The sequence below is a fragment of the Gadus macrocephalus genome, chromosome 23, assembly GCF_031168955.1.
Source record: "Gadus macrocephalus chromosome 23, ASM3116895v1".
Taxonomy (NCBI): Eukaryota; Metazoa; Chordata; class Actinopteri; order Gadiformes; family Gadidae; genus Gadus; species Gadus macrocephalus.
In genome coordinates this window covers 15,565,434-15,583,225 of record NC_082404.1, presented here as the reverse complement: position 1 = coordinate 15,583,225, position 17,792 = coordinate 15,565,434, and the positions used below count along the sequence as shown (strand labels likewise).

The 17,792-nt window shown below is 44.4% G+C and overlaps 2 protein-coding genes across 10 annotated transcripts in view; one reads left to right on the top strand and one right to left on the bottom strand.

The window, feature by feature from the left end:
• Positions 1 to 17,792, bottom strand: part of LOC132452740 (NACHT, LRR and PYD domains-containing protein 3-like) — a 274,895-nt gene that overhangs the window by 185,563 nt on the left and 71,540 nt on the right. For 2 of the 9 annotated variants that reach the window (XM_060045506.1, XM_060045513.1), the window contains exons 16-21: positions 10,887 to 11,060; positions 6,490 to 6,663; positions 5,934 to 6,107; positions 3,535 to 3,708; positions 3,335 to 3,381; positions 1,933 to 2,840 (exon numbers count right to left, since the gene is read on the bottom strand). The exons of 1 other annotated variant lie outside the window; for it this stretch is intronic. In XM_060045506.1, coding sequence (XP_059901489.1) covers positions 2,284 to 2,840; positions 3,335 to 3,381; positions 3,535 to 3,708; positions 5,934 to 6,107; positions 6,490 to 6,663; positions 10,887 to 11,060 — 1,300 coding nt within the window. In that variant the 3' untranslated portion in view covers positions 1,933 to 2,283. Of the gene's footprint in view, positions 1 to 1,932; positions 2,841 to 3,334; positions 3,382 to 3,534; positions 3,709 to 5,933; positions 6,108 to 6,489; positions 6,664 to 10,886; positions 11,061 to 17,792 lie in introns of those variants that run through there. 6 more of the 9 variants (XM_060045508.1, XM_060045511.1, XM_060045509.1 and 3 more) reach the window with 5 other exon arrangements.
• LOC132452753 (putative nuclease HARBI1) lies at positions 13,638 to 16,513 on the top strand. Its single transcript, XM_060045542.1, has one exon. The coding sequence runs from the start codon at positions 14,634 to 14,636 to the stop codon at positions 15,648 to 15,650; it is 1,017 nt and encodes a 338-aa protein (XP_059901525.1). The 5' UTR covers positions 13,638 to 14,633; the 3' UTR covers positions 15,651 to 16,513.

Sequence of the window (17,792 nt, the reverse complement as noted above, 5' to 3'; positions counted from 1 at the left end):
TAGGAAGGTACTGATTTGTCAATCTGACAACGTTGCTCAATCAAGTATCGCTTAATCAAAGAGTCCCGATTCTCCCATGAATGGATTCCTATTCCCCCAGCCCCTGCTTGCTCTGCCCTGAGTCAAACCCCTACATCCAGACATCGTGGCTCTGTTGCTTTTCTTGCATTTCATCGACATTTGGCCTCTGGATGGAGTTTTAGTCTTCAGGTAGTCGGTCTGAAATGTTGGTAATCGGTCATCGTATGACGTGTGTCTAACCTGAGAACCATGAGTGTGTTTATCAGAGGGTCTGATGAGCCGGGTGTTGAACGCGGAGGGGGCAGACAACGGTCTGGATGTGGGGGTCAGCCTGTTGACCTTTGGGCTCCTACCCCAACGTGTGCGTCTACATGGAGAAGCGGAGGATCCTGACCCCGGAATGATGCGACGCCCCCATCCACAAGACCTCCGTCGACTGTCCTTCAGCAGCCAGGACATGACCTTCCCCTCGCCCTTCTTCGACTTCGGGGAGAAGGTCAGCAGATATTTGCGTTCTCAAAATTTTTTTTGATCAAAATTGAAGAGATTGATAATCTGGGAAACTACAAAAATCACAGCACCTTATCGGTCCCAAAATGTATCAAGAAAAATATGAAAATGATTTGATTTTGATTGACAAGGTGTGTGTGTGTGTGTTACTACCTGGACTGCATCCAGCTGACCCACTTCGTCCCGCCGTTCAATGACAGCAAGGATAAGGAGGGAGGAGATGAGGACGTAAGGAAACCTCTGTACCATGTAACGTGAAATACCATCTAAGGGCCTGATGCATTACCACAGGCCTGCTGTCTCTGAACCAATCAGACAGCAGAGTTCGCCAGATAGGCTAGGCTCTGGCAAGCTTAGCCTGTCTGTTTAGCCACCTTTTTACCTACTTTTTGTTTTTGTATATGCGTGTGTGGTTAAAAAAGTCAGACTCCACTGTTGTGGTAATAACATCTCCACACTGAGGAAGGGGTGAATGGAGACTCCACTGTTGTGTTGGAGGTAACGTCTCCAGAAGACTTGGAGGATTTCAACTGAACTAACGGGAAGAATCCTCTGAACACACGAGAACATTCAGTTGATCGACTGAGTTGTTTATTAACATTATGCTTTATGAACAATTACAAATCCTGAACAGGTATCTTTAATCATTGAACATGTTGACTTGTTGTTCCCAACAGAACACAAAGAAACTATCTTCCGTTTAAAGTAATTTACAACATCGTTACCCTTTCCTATAGAACCCTTATCATCATTCATGATTATGTTGTTAAATCTGCTTTAAATCACGTTCCATGTCAGGCATGGCAAAATATAAACAGATTTTGGGTTCCTTTAATACGATGTTGAAAATATATAAAATATTGTAGCAAAATAAAGTACCATCAATCAACATTTAAAACACATTTTACATTAGAAAGTAAATCTTTGTACAACCGGCTTAACCCAAAGATCTTCCTTTCATGGTTTATGCTGAACCTTTCAGAAGCCCAATAAAATTAATAATTTGGACTACAGTGGAGTATTTAAATCAATCACAAAGTGTTGTACTTCCACTGAACGGGTTGACCCCTCAGAGCACCAACAGCTGCTGCTCAACAACCCGATGCACTACAGGTACGTCCATGGGTCCACACTATTCAAAGGTCACCCCAACAGCTGGTCCTCAACAACGTCAGGACTGTGAGGACCCCCCAGACCCAAGCGGCCCCCTCTAATCTGACGCTCAGCAGCCCAGCTGAACACAGAGAGGGCTGAGAGATGAACCACGAGAGAAACTGATGTTACCTGCTGCTTACCACCGGCACACAGACCTGCTGTGGGTTTAGATCCAGGAAGGATGTGTGTGTGTGAGTGCATGTCTGTGTACGTGTGTGTGTGTCTGTGTACGTGTGTGTGTGTGTGTGTGTGTGTGTGTGTGTGTGTGTGTGTGTGTGTGTGTGTGTGTGTGTGTGTGTGTGTGTGTGTGTGTGTGTGTGTGTGTGTGTGTGTGTGTGTGTGTGTGTGTGTGTGTGTGTGTGTGTGTGGGATTAAGTCTGTATACGTTTGTGTGTGTGTGTTTATAGAGTGCGATATGTTTGTTTGTGTGTATGTGTGTGTGTTTATAGAGTCATGAACGATGTGTTTGTTTGTGTGTGCGTGTGTGTTAATTTCTATGTACATATGTGTTTGTTGGTTTGGGTGTGTTTATGACTGTCTACATGTGTGTGCTTTTCCATGGGTCTTTGTGTGTGTTTGTGTGTCTACAATGGACACTCACAGAGACACTGAGGAACCACTCTTACCTAACCCAACCCCAGGGAGGAGGACCTCCTGGGTGAAGGAGGCCTGGAAGGTGTGGATGTGTGTCAGTGTGTCTGAGGACCCTCCTCCACCTGGGGACACTCTGTAGAAGGACAGAGAGCCAGCAGGCCGGTCCAGGTACACTCCTACTCTGTTAGAGTGAGGGGGGGGGAGACGTATGGCTGTTCTACTACCGTTGTGATAGGCACTGTAGGCAGCAGCATCATCGTCGTCATCACAATCAAGACTCCAGGACTTGTTGTTCCATCCAAGCAGGCTGTCATCACCCGGTCCTCTCCTTGTCATTCCTCTGTAGGCCACTCCTATATCAACCCGCTCTCCCCACTCTGCCTCCCAGTAGCAGCGGCCAGGCAGACCCTCTCTACACAACACCTGCCTCCAGGTGTCAAACCTCTCTGGGTGATCCGGATACGACTGGTCCTCTTCAACCTCCGTCACCGTCCTGCTGTCCTCAGACAGAGAGAGTCGTCTGTGGGCTGTGTTTGGGTCCAGTGTGAGTTCACAGGCATCTGACGGGAGAAACATGATTAGGCTGCTAAACCAATATTATTAATTATAATTATCATCATCGTCATCATTATTAAATAAACAGCATCATCAGCTCTAATTTAAATCTAAGGCGAAACACATGCATCATTCAAAACATGTTAATATGATTATTATGTGCCATAGCTAATGTAATGACCGGAATTAAAACGATATTATAATTATTACAATAGTGACAAGATGATAGTATAATTTAATAGTTTTTGAATATAATGTAGACATGTAATTATGATTAACATTATCCTGATTATTATGGTGTTATGTCCAATGTTGTAAAATCATCACTCATGATATAATCACAGCAATTATGTTAATGTTTATATATGTAAGATACATGATGTCAGTCATCAGCTTCATTCCCAGATATCTGAATGACCAGACGTCACCTCCTTCTGTGTGGATGGACTTTCCCTCTCAATAGTCAGTGTGCGTTGTGATGAATCAAACAGACACTTACACTTCTTTAGAGCTGGTTTCAGTCTCCACACTCCACCGTGCTCCACACTGGGGGGGAAACAAAGTGAGAGCAACATGTTGAAACATACGCCACTATACACAACATAAGTTACAGCTGCCTTTTCAAACCATTTCATCTAGCAGAGGGTTGAATCCTTGTAGGAGGCATTTTCTCTGAATGGTGAGCTGTCCTCTCCATACCTGAGAGTGTTCAGTCTCCATTGTGGATCCTCCAGTCCAGCAGAGAGCAGCGCAGCTCCTGAGTCTCCTGGGTGATTGTAGCTCAGGTCCAGCTCTCTCAGATGGGAGGGGTTGGAGCTCAGAGCGGAGGCCAGAGAAGCACAGCCTTCCTGTGTGACCAGGCAGCCAGACAACCTACACACACACACACACACACACACACACACACACACACACACACACACACACACACACACACACACACACACACACACACACACACACACACACACACACACACACACACACACACACACACACACACACACACCTTTATTTATTCTATCTGGATGAGAATAGTTCTTACTGAAGTAAACAGATTAATAAAGTATGAATTCCATATGATGGACAACTTAAAGCTTTATGATTTAATTCAGATCACAGCCCGTCTAGAGCCACCATCACCGAGCCTCATGTCTACACTAATGGCAACTCCTCTGAGTTACAAAACATATAACACATAACATCCATAACATACAGACAGCAACCCCTAACCCTCATCCTCACATCAGCTGGCCAGTGTTCTGTCAGCTAGAATAACCTGATAATTCATAACACACTAGCAAAAAAAAATGATGTTCCTAAAATCCTTGTCCTCTAAAGTTCTGTTCCTCCTCTGACCTCTTGGCCTCCCTCCTCCCATCTGTGCTCCACTGACATGTTGACCCCAGCCTACAAATGAATAATGATGCTGAATCTGGTGGGGATCTTAAGCCCAGTTCAGACCAAAGATTCGCCTCGCAACGAGGCTGTTTTGGAACGTCGCAGGGGAAGAGTTGCAGCAGCGTTACCCTAACCCCAACTTCAGGTCAACATTGGGGGATCGTAATTATTTCCTTCAAATGTGTTCAACCAAAAAGTGGCCATTTCAGTATTATTTATCTGTAATTTAATGATTAAATCCAAATTTTGTTTGTGATGATGTATGAAATAACCCATTCCATCAATTGACGACTGCATTTTACAAGTGTGTTATGAGTGGCGGGGCATGCACTCATTTAACATGCCCTGGGAATGTATAAATATTCTTGAAACTTAAAACTGGACCATATATTCATTAGAGTTGGATTTCAACTCAATGCAGGACCACTATTGGAGTGGATTTGACGAACATTGGAATAAAGTGAATTGTTTGGAGTGCTGCGGCAGAACGAATCAAGGAATGGGCGCAGTATCGGCCCAAAAGCAACAGGCCTGCAATGCGCTTTACAAAGTAGGAAGGCGAGAATATAGCCTAGTCCCCCCCCCTTTACACACAAATTCTCGAAGGGGATCAATAAAATTAATCCAACGGTTTTTGCAAATAGAAATCTCTCTACAAAGATTGGCGTAGGCACCCTGTTTCTGCCGCTGAAGTATGCGTTGCGGCTCCATATTCTCGGCTTTCTAACTCGCCGTCTTCTTCTTTTCAGGCTTTTTTTACACTGCCAAGCCGGTACGGTCGCGGCTTGGTACACCCGGTGATTTCACCTTCTTACCTCAAGTTTCCTGTGTAAAACCGAGGGGGTCAAATCCCCTGCTCTTCAAGGCGCAGGCTTAAATGATTCACTTGAGAAGGCGGGTTGCGCACGGGGTCTAGACCTCTGTAGAATAATTTGCATACTCCCAAAAGTTCTTATTTTTTTATGAATGAAGACACCCGCATGCAAGAATGAGTTCACGTCTGAGTGTAGGCTGCAAACGCGATTAACTTTTTAGTGCAAAAACGCCAACATATTCTTTAATTTCCTGACCACTTGTTTTTTAAGGACAGTTCCTCTGTGTCTCTCTCGTAGATTGCACCATATTTTAACTCCTTTGTTTAATGCGTTTACATGATCAGCAGCTCGCGTGTCACTTTCTCTCCAGTTAGAACTGCTCATGATGATATCGCTGCGTTGTCTCTGTGGAGACAGAGCAGCAACACCTCTACCCAAGCCCCCGCCCCGCCGGAACCGCGGAGCCGTCGCATTTACGTCAGAATGAAACCCAATAAACCGCCAATGTGTGTGTAGGGTCCGGGAGGATAAATTGGGGTGCAAGCTAAAGCAACCTAATCGCAAACCTAAGATAGGCTACTTTTTAGCCTGATGCTGATGCTGTTGCGGCTCTCAGCTGAGCCAGAGCGTTCACAGTTGCTAGGGAAACCACCTGACGTCGCCGCCCGGTGCAGCAGTTTGAACTGCCCCATGTTTAGAACGTCGCAGCCCGTCTCGTCGCAAGGAGTTGGAAGGAGTTGCAAGTTGCAAGTCGTTGCGAGGCTAATCTTTGGTCTGAACTGGGCTTTAGACACGTGTCGTCTGTTCTTTTAGATCACAGCCCACCTGGATCCTCCCTTACTATTAAACAAACCCAAAGACACATTTAACCCTAACCCTGACCTGAGAGTTTCCAGTGTACAGTGTGGACTCCCCAGTCCAGCAGAGAGCAGCTTCACTCCTGAATCCTGCAGATCATTGGTACTCAGGTCCAGCTCTCTCAGACTAGAGGAGTTGGAGCTGAGAACTGAGGCCAGAGCTTCACAGCATCTCTCTGACAGATGACAGACATTCAGCCTTCACACACAAAATAAAAAGACCACGTTACTGTGTTTATGTCTTTAACATTTTCCATAATTGAAAGAGAAGTTATGCCAATGTTAATTTTTTTTATATTTAAATTCTAATAAGCTTTAAAAAAAGCCTGACATGTGAATAGGTAGAATAATAATAATAAAAAATAGTAAACTGTACTTATATAACACTCAACTTATACTGTCATGGCAACAACAATATAAATATGTTGAGATATTCTTGTACAAAAATATTATTTAGGGGTGTGAATTTTGACTTTATCGGCTTAAATCTCTACATTATATGACTGTATTGAAGTTTTTTGTTACTTTTTTGTTATAAAGATTCTTGTGCTGTTAAGGTTTGCACATTGAGTAAAACTGACCTGAGAGTTTCCAGTGTACATTGTGGACTCCCCAGTCCAGCAGAGAGCAGCTTCACTCCTGAATCCTGCAGATCATTGTTACTCAGGTCCAGCTCTATCAGACTAGAGGAGTTGGAGCTGAGAACTGAGGCCAGAGCTTCACAGCATCTCTTTGACAGATGACAGCCAATCAGCCTGCACACACAATAAACAGAACATGTTAGGAACCCTGATTTAATGTTTTAGACCAGCGGTCCCCAACCCCCGGTCCGCGGACCGGTACCGGTCCGTGGGTCATTTGGTACCGGTCCGCAGAGGAAGATTATTTATTCATTTTAATTGTATTTATTTTTTTATTCACTTCGCAATACTGTCACTCTTTTACATGCCATAAGTCTATATGCAGTTGTTAGATTGCATATAACATGTTTGCATTTTTGGCAACCTCTGCGCAACATAACCCAACCACCCCCCCCCCCCCCCCCCCCGGTCCGTGAAACTTTTTGGAGAATCATACCGGTCCTTGATGTTGAAAAGGTTGGGGACCGCTGTTTTAGACGACTTTTCTGATAGTTAGCTATCAGAAACTTTTCTTTTCTGATAGTTACATTAAAATGATGATACATTATTCTTCTGTAAATTCTATTGTGGTGATCACGGCCGTGGTCACCGTGTCCGGGTGCCGCAAAGGATCCTGGGAGGCTCGGGGGGAAGCGGCACCGCCACCAAGAGAGTCGTGTGTGTGTGTGTGTGTGTGTGTGTGTGTGTGTGTGTGTGTGTGTGTGTGTGTGTGTGTGTGTGTGTGTGTGTGTGTGTGTGTGTGTGTGTGTGTGTGTGTATGTGTGTAAAATAAAAGGCAACTCTCTGGTCTTGCGTGTATTGTGTTACTGATTTAACCTGGGCCCCGTTTCCCAACGGGGCCCAGGTTTAAGGATCTTGTGTGACAACTACATTTATCTTAATGTGCTGATTTCTGAAACATGCTTTGCTCAGCAAAGAGAGCAGACTTTATCTGATTCCTTATAAGGTTTAATTGATTGGCACGCAGTCTCTAGTCTAGAATCTTTGGTGTAAACATTAAAAATGCAACGCTCCATACATTCATTATCATTCAAAGATAGAGGCTGGGCATTGACACACGGCTATTGCTGACCCGATTAGAAGAGCTTGGTCTAGATCCTGCCCATATTGTTGGGCAGGATGATGTATAGGCCTCTTTACACTGCCAAGCCGGTTCGGTCGCAGCTTGGCATGCCCGGCGATTTCACAGTTTTATGTGTAAAACCGAGGGGGTCAAATCCCCCGTTCGTCACGGCGCAGGCTTTCTTGATTCACTGGAGAAGGCGGGGCTGCGCACAGAGTTTATACCTCTTTAGAATAATTTGCATACTCCCGAATGTTTTATTTTTTTTTAGGAATGAAGTCACCCGCATGCAAAAATGAGTTCACGTCAGTGTAGGCTACAAACCTGATTAACTATTTACAAGTGCAAAAACGCCAACATATTAAAAACATTTATCTGAATCCCAGACCATCAGCACCGGATCCCCCCCAAGGCTGTGTTCTTTCCCCTCTGCTCTTCTCCCTGTACACAAACAGCTGCACCTCCAGTCACCAGTCTGTCAAGCTCCTGAAGTTCGCGGACGACACCACGCTCACCGGGCTCATCTCTGGCGGGGATGAGTCCGCCTACAGGTGGGAGATTGACCATCTGGTGACCTGGTGCAGCCAGAACAACCTGGAGCTTAACCCTTTAAAAACAGTGGAGATTATTGTGGATTACAGGAAGAACCCAGCCCCATCCACCCCCCATCATCCTGTGTGGCTCCCCAGTCAACTCTGTGGAGTCCTGCCGCTTATGGGAACCCTCATCACCCAGGACCTAAAATGGGGGCTCAACATCAGGTCCCTCACCAAAAAAGGCCAGCAGAGGATGTTCTTCCTGCGCCAGCTGAAGAAATTCAAGCTGCCAAAGACTATGATGGTGCACTTCTAAACTGCAATCATTGAGTCCATCCTCACCTCATCCATCACTGTCTGGTACACTGCTGCTACGGCTAAGGACAAGAGCAGACTGCAGCGTATCATACGCTCTGCGGAGAAGGTGATTGGCTGCAACCTTCCATCCCTCCAGGACCTGCACAGCTCCAGGGCTCTGAGGCGGGCAGGCAAGATTATGGCCGACCCCTCCCATCCTGGTCACAGTTTATTTGGAACTCTCCCCTCTGGCAGGAGGCTGCGGTCCATCAGGACCAAAACCTCCCGCCAACAGTTTCTTCCCCTCTTCAGTTGGGTTCCTTAACAAGTCCCAGGACCACCACCCCCACTGGTGACACTGACTCTGGCACTCATACCCATCACCAATTTGTAAATTATTATATTCTTGTATCTTAAATTCTTGTATCTTTTACTTTAGTTTTTAATTTATTTATTCTATTTTATCCTTTTTTAATTGATCGCTTATGTTCCTGCTTGTTTATATGGTGTCATATTTATATATCTCTTCTTCATTGTTCATTGTTATTGTCTTCATGTATGCACCTTAATCACCAAGCCAAATTCCTGGTTGATGTAAAACCCTTCTTGGCAATTAAATCCTTTCTGATTCTGATTCTGAAATTCTTTATTTTGCTGACTAAATTAACTAAATTGGGGTGCTAGCTCAAGCAGGCAAATAACCTTGGGTAGAGTTAACGCGTGGATTGTGCCGTGAAAAAGGCGTGCATAAGACGGCATATTTGGCAGTGTAAATACGCCTTATGATGGTGCTGGTAATGTAAGCGGGAAAGCACGCGGGGTTCAGGCACGCATCGCAGCACAGTTTCCCGCAGCAGTCTACGTTCACTGCAGAAACCACGCTCTCGATTGTGCACTCCACTCAGATCAGGGATGTTCGTTACTGTCTAGACACGGTCCAATGATTAATGAACTTCATCACAGGCTCACCGAAGCACCTTCAGTGCTTTATGACAAACAATCGCAATAAAAAACGACTGCAGAATTCCTCAGACACCCGCTGGTCTCAGCATGATTCGTGTACAGTATGTCTTCTGTCTCTGATCAATATGAGGACATTTTAACCACGATGGTTGAATTAAAATCAGAGGGAGACAGCAAGTGCAGCTCGAAAGTGACCTCCAACACAAGAGCAAAGGAATCATTTGATTTTATTATATGCTTTGTGAGATTGCCTTTGGACGTGGCGTTTGATCGGTACATTTCGGCTGCTCATGTATTTTTGGAATTTTAAATTGCTGCAATAAATTATGTTGTTGTTGACTCTGTCTCGGCCTTTGCTTTTTAGATCTTACAGTAGTCTATGAGTAATATATTGGCGGTAACTACTGTTTTGGGGGTATTGTGAAATGGTGCCAGCTGGACATTCTGTGGTATTGGATGTGTTTTAATAAAACACATCCAATACCACTGAATGTCCAGCAGGTGACTCTACTGAGGCTATAGTAACGATGCTCTTAGCACCCTACGAGTACCCTGGAGCCCTCCTTAGCTACGAGTGTTTTCCTGACGTTCGTTACGCAACGATGCTTTCGGGAAACGGTGTAAAAACTGTACGATGCTCGTACGACGAACTTCACGAACAACTTAGGCTAACGATGCTTCGGGAAACGGGGCCCTGGTCTCCCGTCGGGTCATTCCTGTGCTGCTCGCCACAATATAATCAGTCTACGTAGACCTATAACCTTAGATTGATGCAAATACTGTGACTACATTTTTTTAAAGGGGACATATTACACCACCAGGTGTGAGTGTGATCAGCTATAACGGGTCGTTTTGAAACTGTGCAGCTTCTGACATCACAGGTGGGCGTGTCCACCTAGATGTATGACGGATAGATGGCATAATATGTCCCCTTTAAACAAATGAAGTCACAGTATTTGCATCAATCTAAGGTTATAGGTCTACGTAGACTAATTATAATGTGGCGAGCAGCACAGGAATGACCCGACTGGAGACCAGGTTTAAAGCAATTACACAATACATCGCAAGCACGCACGCACCCACGCACGCACGTGCGTGTGCTGCTCGCCAAAATATAATTAGTCTACGTAGACCTATAACCTTTGATTGATGCAAATACTGTGACTTCATGCGTTTAACTCCCACTCTCCCGTTAACAGGAGATTGTGGGAGGGAACTATAATTATATTTTGCGTATATAATTGAAAAGATGCAATGGCAACTCCTGGATAACTTTTCAACTTTTCATTTTCCCACATAAACAACAAGGAGTAATATGTCCAATGGCACCACCCTGATAAACGTGGTCAGCAAAGGTACTGAGTCATTCGATTATATATTTAGACAACATTTAGGATTGATCCTCAAACCAGGGGGCAAGTAGTCGTTTTTTAATAATCTCCTGATATGGAACTGTTTGCACGTTAAGTAAAACTGACCTGAGAGTTTCCAGTGTACAGTGTGGACTCCCCAGTCCAGCAGAGAGCAGCTCCACTCCTGAATCCTTCAGATCATTGGAACTCAGGTCCAGCTCTCTCAGACTAGAGGAGTTGGAGCTGAGAGCTGAGGCCAGAGCTTCACAGCATCTCTCTGACAGATCACAGAAATTCAGCCTGCACACAATAAAAAGAACATGTTAGGAAGTGAAATTAAAAGTGCTTAAAAGATCCAAATAGCTCACAGGAGAAACATGGCGTAGCTAGCGAACAGCACAGGGCCGCCATGGGGCCACACTGGAGGGGAGGACGTCCAGTGATGCTAGCGCCTCGGCTCTCCTCGCTGCTATCAGGGATCAGGGAGGGAGCTCAAGGAGATGACTGTGGACATTCAAACTTCCTTCAGCAGTCCCCTGGGGCCGGTATTTCAAAATGATCCGACAGGATTAATCCACCTGGATTGGATTAAATCCTGATCAGATCCTAAAAACGGGTATTTCAAAGCAAATCTGATCCTGAAGATTCAGATTCAGATTTGGCAATCCAATCCTGCCTTTGATCCGGATTAAAAGCTGCTGTTGAGTATTTCAAAACTTAAAGGTCCCATGACATGAAAATCTCACTTTGGGAGGTTTTCTAACATAAATATGAGTTCCCCTAGCCTGCCTATGGTCCCCCAGTGGCTAAAACTTGCGTTTGGTGTGAAACTAGCACTAGCTGTTCTGCTCGCCTTTGAAAAAACGGAGGCTCAAGCGCGCTGATTTGGAATGTCTGTGCTCATGACGTCATCAGGAATCTCAGCTCCTCCCCTTACTCTGCCTGGCCCGCCCAGAGACGTTGGCCCGCCAATGAGACTCGACCGTGCGAGCGCCACATGTGTGTGTGTGAATACACACACTGTAACGCAAGTGTTTCTTGTCGGTTCTTTGACTTGTCTTGTATTTCCACAACGAGACTGTCGTGGGGGTTATCTAAGCCATGGTTGAGAAGGAATTGGGGGAAAGGAACTTTGGTTTGACTCGCTGAAGTACATGAACTGCGACATGCCGCCGGTTGCCGCGAGGCACCATCGCCCGGCAGCGGGCAGCCGGCCGCAGACAGCGCGCGGTTCAGTCGACTTCAGGTTGATGTGAAAGTGGAAGAACCAGAGACGTCGCAGAACCCGACAAAGTCGTTTGTGATTCATAATATCGTCTGGAGGCGCACACAATATGTTATATGATATAGATATCTATGTATTATATGATATTATTTAGATATAGAGCTCCAGGACTGTAACGCAAGTGTTGTACACTTCCTTGTTATTTGGATAACCGTTCTGCTGTTGGTGTGATGGCGCATAACACGTCGGACTCTCGTCTCTGGTATTTCTACAACGAGACTCGTATTGGGGGTTATCTCAGCCAAGGTTGAGAATGAATTGGGGGGAAGGAACTTTGGCTTTGACTCCCTCAAGAACATGAACCACGACAAGGAGGAGAAAGGGATCTTTGCCGGGCAGCGCTTATGCACCTCCGCCTCCGGCGGTGGTCCCTCAGCGGGGCTCAAGCGGGAGACATTCGCCGCCAACAATCCCTTTCTCCTCCATGTCGTGGTTCATGTTCTTGAGGGAGTCAAAGCCAAAGTTCCTTCCCCCCAATTCATTCTCAACCTTGGCTGAGATAACCCCCAGTCTCGTTGTAGAAATACCAGATACGAGAGTCCGACGTGTTATGCGCCATCACACCAACAGCAGAACGGTTATCCAAATAACAAGGAAGTGTACAACACTTGCGTTACAGTCCTGGAGCTCTATATCTAATTAATATCATATAGATAGATATCTATATCATATAACATATTGTGTGCGCCTCCAGACGATATTATGAATCACAAACGACTTTGTCGGGTTCTGCGACGTCTCTGGTTCTTCCACTTTCACATCAACCTGAAGTCGACTGAACCGCGCGCTGACTGCTGCCGGCTGCCCGCTGCCGGGCGATGGTGCCTCGCGGCAACCGGCGGCATGTCGCAGTTCATGTACTTCAGCGAGTCAAACCAAAGTTCCTTTCCCCCAATTCCTTCTCAACCATGGCTCAGATAACCCCCACGACAGTCTCGTTGTGGAAATACAAGACACGTCAAAGAACTGACAAGAAACACTTGCGTTACAGTGTGTGTATTCACATTGATGTGGACGTTGAAGAACCAGGAACGTCGGAGAACCCAACGCGGTCATTTGAGATTCATAATATCGGCTCACACAGCTTTTGGCCGTGATAATATATATTATATGATATAGATATCTGTGTAGGCTATATGATAATATTTAGATATAGAGCTCCAGGACTCCCGTGTGTTAGAATATTTACTAGAATATTTACAGAACACGGCTAAAGGCTGTGTGCGCCTCGCCATTGCGATACATCCACTGTAAACAGAGCGCATGGTGGCTGCAAGCTGCTCAGGGCCACACCCCCACCCTCCTCCTTGACACGCCCACCGAAACAGCGCATTTGGGGGAAGCTCAATGTGCGACTGGCTCGGAGTGGCTGTAACTCTGCACCACGGCTGAATTTAGGGAACGTCTTTGAATACTGTGTTAGTTGTCCACTAATACCTATATTAAAGAATACATAAAATAGCATGTCATGGGACCTTTAAGTGGGAAATCTGGATCAGTTTGATCCTAAAAATCAGGATCACCCTGATCCCACCTCAGAGGTGGATTTGAGGGAGATTACATGTTAAGATTTGAACAGTTGAACAGCTTTAACAAATCGGCGTCAGAAGTGCAACACAGAATAAACATTACACTACTGCGTGTAAGTGGCATTACAAACTCCAATTAACAAGGAATTATGAAGGAAAAATAATGTGATTATTAAACAAACAGTGTTAAACTATGCAGTATACATTTAAGTCTTTTAACTGCTTTTCCAGCAACTGAATTCTTAACTTCACTTCTTCTTGTTTAAGAAGTGTTAGTTTGATTTGTTCATTTGTTAGAATTATTTGTTGCTGAGCCCGTTCCGTTTCCACCTTCAGTAGTTCATTGTAGCCATCCCCCTTCTCAGCTTGCCTTTTGCGCTTACATGGTGGTGGTGGTGCCGGTGGATTCCACATCTCCTCCAAGACAGGGCTCTGGCTTGTGCTGGGCTCTTCAAATGCCAGCTCCACAGGGGTGAGGGTGACCAATTCAGCAGACAGGTTCAGAGGCTCCGTGGGGTCGATTGACTCCCCTGTACCAGCTGGCAGTATTCCAAACAAGGCTTGGGAACTCTCACCTCCTATGATGTCCAAAACCGTAGCGGTGAACTCCCCACGTTTTATGGACTTGTTCCCTGTTTGGGGGTTTTTCGCCTCAGAATGGTCCTTCGTAGCCTTTTGCTTTAAGTTTTTCCACCTAAGCCGAACCTGCTCAACACTCCGCCGTTGGCCACTACCAGTGGCATTAATTTGCCTTGTTATGTCGGCCCATATTTTATTTTTTACTTTTGAGGACAGAGAACTCTGTCCAGGACCACTAAAACCTCCAAAAAGGGCCTGGTAATTGGCACGAACACCCTCCAAAAGGGCCGTTGTCGCTGCTGTTGTGAAATTACTTCCTTTATTCTTCTCCATGTTGTCTGAGAAAGCCCTATCACTAAGGAAGGCCTTAAATACCATAAAGCTAAATTGAAAGCAGGTGAGAAAGAACAGGTCACAGACTTTAAAACTGGGCTCATTAGGTCAATGACCTTTGCTTCTGCAACATGACATCCATAGTACATGTCCTGCGGCACCGTCAGAGACGATACAAGCCTCGTCAGTATGTCCAACGAGGTAATTTCATTGAGCAGTACTCAAATGATGACCTTTATGCACGGTTTAGATTTCAAAGAAGATATTTTGTATATATGTGAAATTCTTCGCCCACATCTTCAACGTCCTACAAGAAGGAGTCATGCCTTAACTGTGGAGGAGCAGGTGCTTATTGCCCTACGTTTCTTTGCCTGTGGATCCTTCTATGAAGTCATTGCAGATGGCCTGGCTGTGACAAAGTCTACAGTGGGACACGTCATGCATTCAGTGGCAGCAGCCCTGGCTGGTCTAAGTCACCAGTATGTGAGATTTCCAGATACTGAGGAAGAAATAACACAAACCAAGAGAAAATTATTCTCAATTGCCAGGATGCCTAACACTATTGGTGCCATTGACTGCACCCACATACACATTCAGGCACCCCATGAAAGAGAATGGGAATTTGTCAACAGAAAGGGACGGCATAGTATCAACGTGCAGCTCATAGGGAATGCTGACCTTAAAATAACCAACTGTGTTGTGAGATGGCCTGGTTCTGTACATGATGCACGGATTCTAAGAGAAAGTCATCTCTACAGAAGACTGCAACAAACTGCGCCGGATGGTATCCTCCTGGGTGACAGTGGCTACCCACTTCTACGGTGGCTTATGACCCCCTTTGCTACTGTCACATGTGACCCACAGCAGAGGTATAACAATGCACACAGCGCAACAAGGGGAACAATTGAGCGTATCAATGGTGTTTTAAAACGCAGATTTGCCTGCCTGAACTATCTTCGTGTGGAGCCGAAGCAGGCCTGCAATATAATATCTGCCTGCATTGTTCTTCATAACATTGCCCAATTGAGAAGAGTTCCTCTGAATGAAGACATCCTGGACAGACCACCACTTGAGGCAGAAGTACCACAGCTGCAGCCACCACCACCACCACCACCACCACATCAAGCAGATGAACCAGCAGGAAGAGCAGTTCGAAATGGTTAATTTGTATTTCTCTTGATCCTCATTGATAAGGTCTGAGGCTTTTGTTTAACAAAACTTTGATTTGTATGTTTAAGTTTGAATATGAATGCCTTATTTAAGTAACAGTTTTTTTTGTTAAGTTACCCACTGATAAAGGCCTCCACTGAAACTCTGTCAAATGTTTTTATTCACATGCATTCAGCACACACACTTAATTTTCATAGCCAAAGCTCAAAAAGTAATGCCATTTGGAGCAAGTCTGTGCAAGTCTCTTCCCACAGACATCTGTAAAGAAAATCTAATATTAAGGTTTTAGGGCTGTCCCCTTTGTTAACAACTGTTTCCTAAAAAGATATGTACAACACATTTTAAAATCTACACACAATGCCTTGCGAGTGAATGCATTCAAATGGACTGTGGACAGCGACATACAGACGCTAGCCTATTTACTAGCTTGTTAGCTCCTTAACACAGGAGTCAATGGAGCAGCGTTAGCTCGCATTAGCGCGAACTCTGCTTAATTAGAGATCGCCGAGCTCTTCTTTCAATTTTGTGCTGATTTACATAATTGGTTAACTCAATATAATGATTGCCTTTCATCTAGTCTGAGGACGCATCAACACTGGCTAAGATTATACTTTAATTCAGAGACAATAGTTGAGCTAGCTTCTCCTTTTTCTGTAAAATGTTGGCTCCATTTCCTGTGATCCAGGGGGCGGGACGGATTTGGACATCCCAATCTGCCGGTATCAGGATCACTCTGATCCAATCCAGCAAAGTTTTGAAATACCGGGATAGATCAGGTTGATCCGTGGCTGAGGACAGGGGGATTTGGTTATCCGGATCATTCTGATCTGGATTACAAGTTTTGAAATACCGGCCCCTGATGGCCGTAGGGATCCTGAACTCTGTGTGAACAGAGTCAGACCTAACGAAGCAGAGGGCTGTGGAGCCAAGGAGGGCCTTCAGCGCTCTATCAGTCCCAATGCTTCCTTCTGTGAGACTATTGATTCATTAATTCAACCTTTTATTTTGATCAATCTTCATAAATGTGCTTAAGCTCATTTACAAAAACCTAAAACACTCAGGGCACTTGCCCTTCCTGGCTTCAGACACTTTTACCGGGCTTCAAAACAAGGACGACTATGGAACCCCTCTGGGGCTTTGCTTCTCTACATATTCAAACGTTATTCTGTAGTCCTATAAATAAAATAGATTCATATTGTTCTGTATTTCTACATGTTCAAACGTTTTTATGTTGCTCTGTATTCCTACATATTCAATCGTTTTATGATGCTTTGTATAACTACATTTTCAATTATGCTGTTCTGTATTTCTACATAGTCAATAGTTTTATGTTGCTTTGCATTCCTACATATTCAATCGTTCTATTTTGTTCTATTTCTACATATTCAATCCTATTATGTTGCTCTATATTTCTACATGATCAATAGTTTTATGTTGTTCTGTATTTATTCATATTCTATTGTTTTATGTTGATCTGTATTTCTACATATATTGTTCTGTATTTCTACATCTTAAATAGTTTGACCTTGTTCTGTTTTTTATGTCTTCAATTGATGTTCTGAAGATAAAAAATATATAAAGCATATCTGTAAAAAAAATGATGACATAACAAAGACCTTATAAAGTCATGGCAACAAAAAATAGAAATTGTTGAGTTTTTCCTATGGAAATTATAAATTTCTGAACTTGAAATTAAATATATATTCATATAGCGCTTTTCAAGTCACCTTCCATTGACTTCATATAGGGCTTTACAGTGAAGGGGGGACCTCACTAACCATCACCAATGTGTAGCATCCACATGGGTGATGCACGGCAGCCAATCGGCGCCAGAACGCTCACCACACATGAATTGTGAATGTGTGATTGGAATGTCATATTTTACTTTGTTGACCCCATTGTCATGTACATTACCTTTAACACACACACTTACATACACCTATATACATGCTTACACTACCAAGGGACCACAATGGAAATAAACTCATGGGCTTTTATGTGTTATCCTTTTTACTTGTAAATTTGTATGCTTACGTTTGTGCATGTGTCAATAAAGAATTCCAATCATTTCAATCAATCAATTACACACCAGCTTGAGGTGGAGAGTGAGGGAATTAAAGAATCAGCCATTTAAAC

Coding starts and splice junctions, on each gene's coding strand:
- LOC132452753 (XM_060045542.1), top strand. CDS start 14,634: ATGTCCTGCGGCACCGTCAGAGACGATACAAGCCTCGTCAGTATGTCC.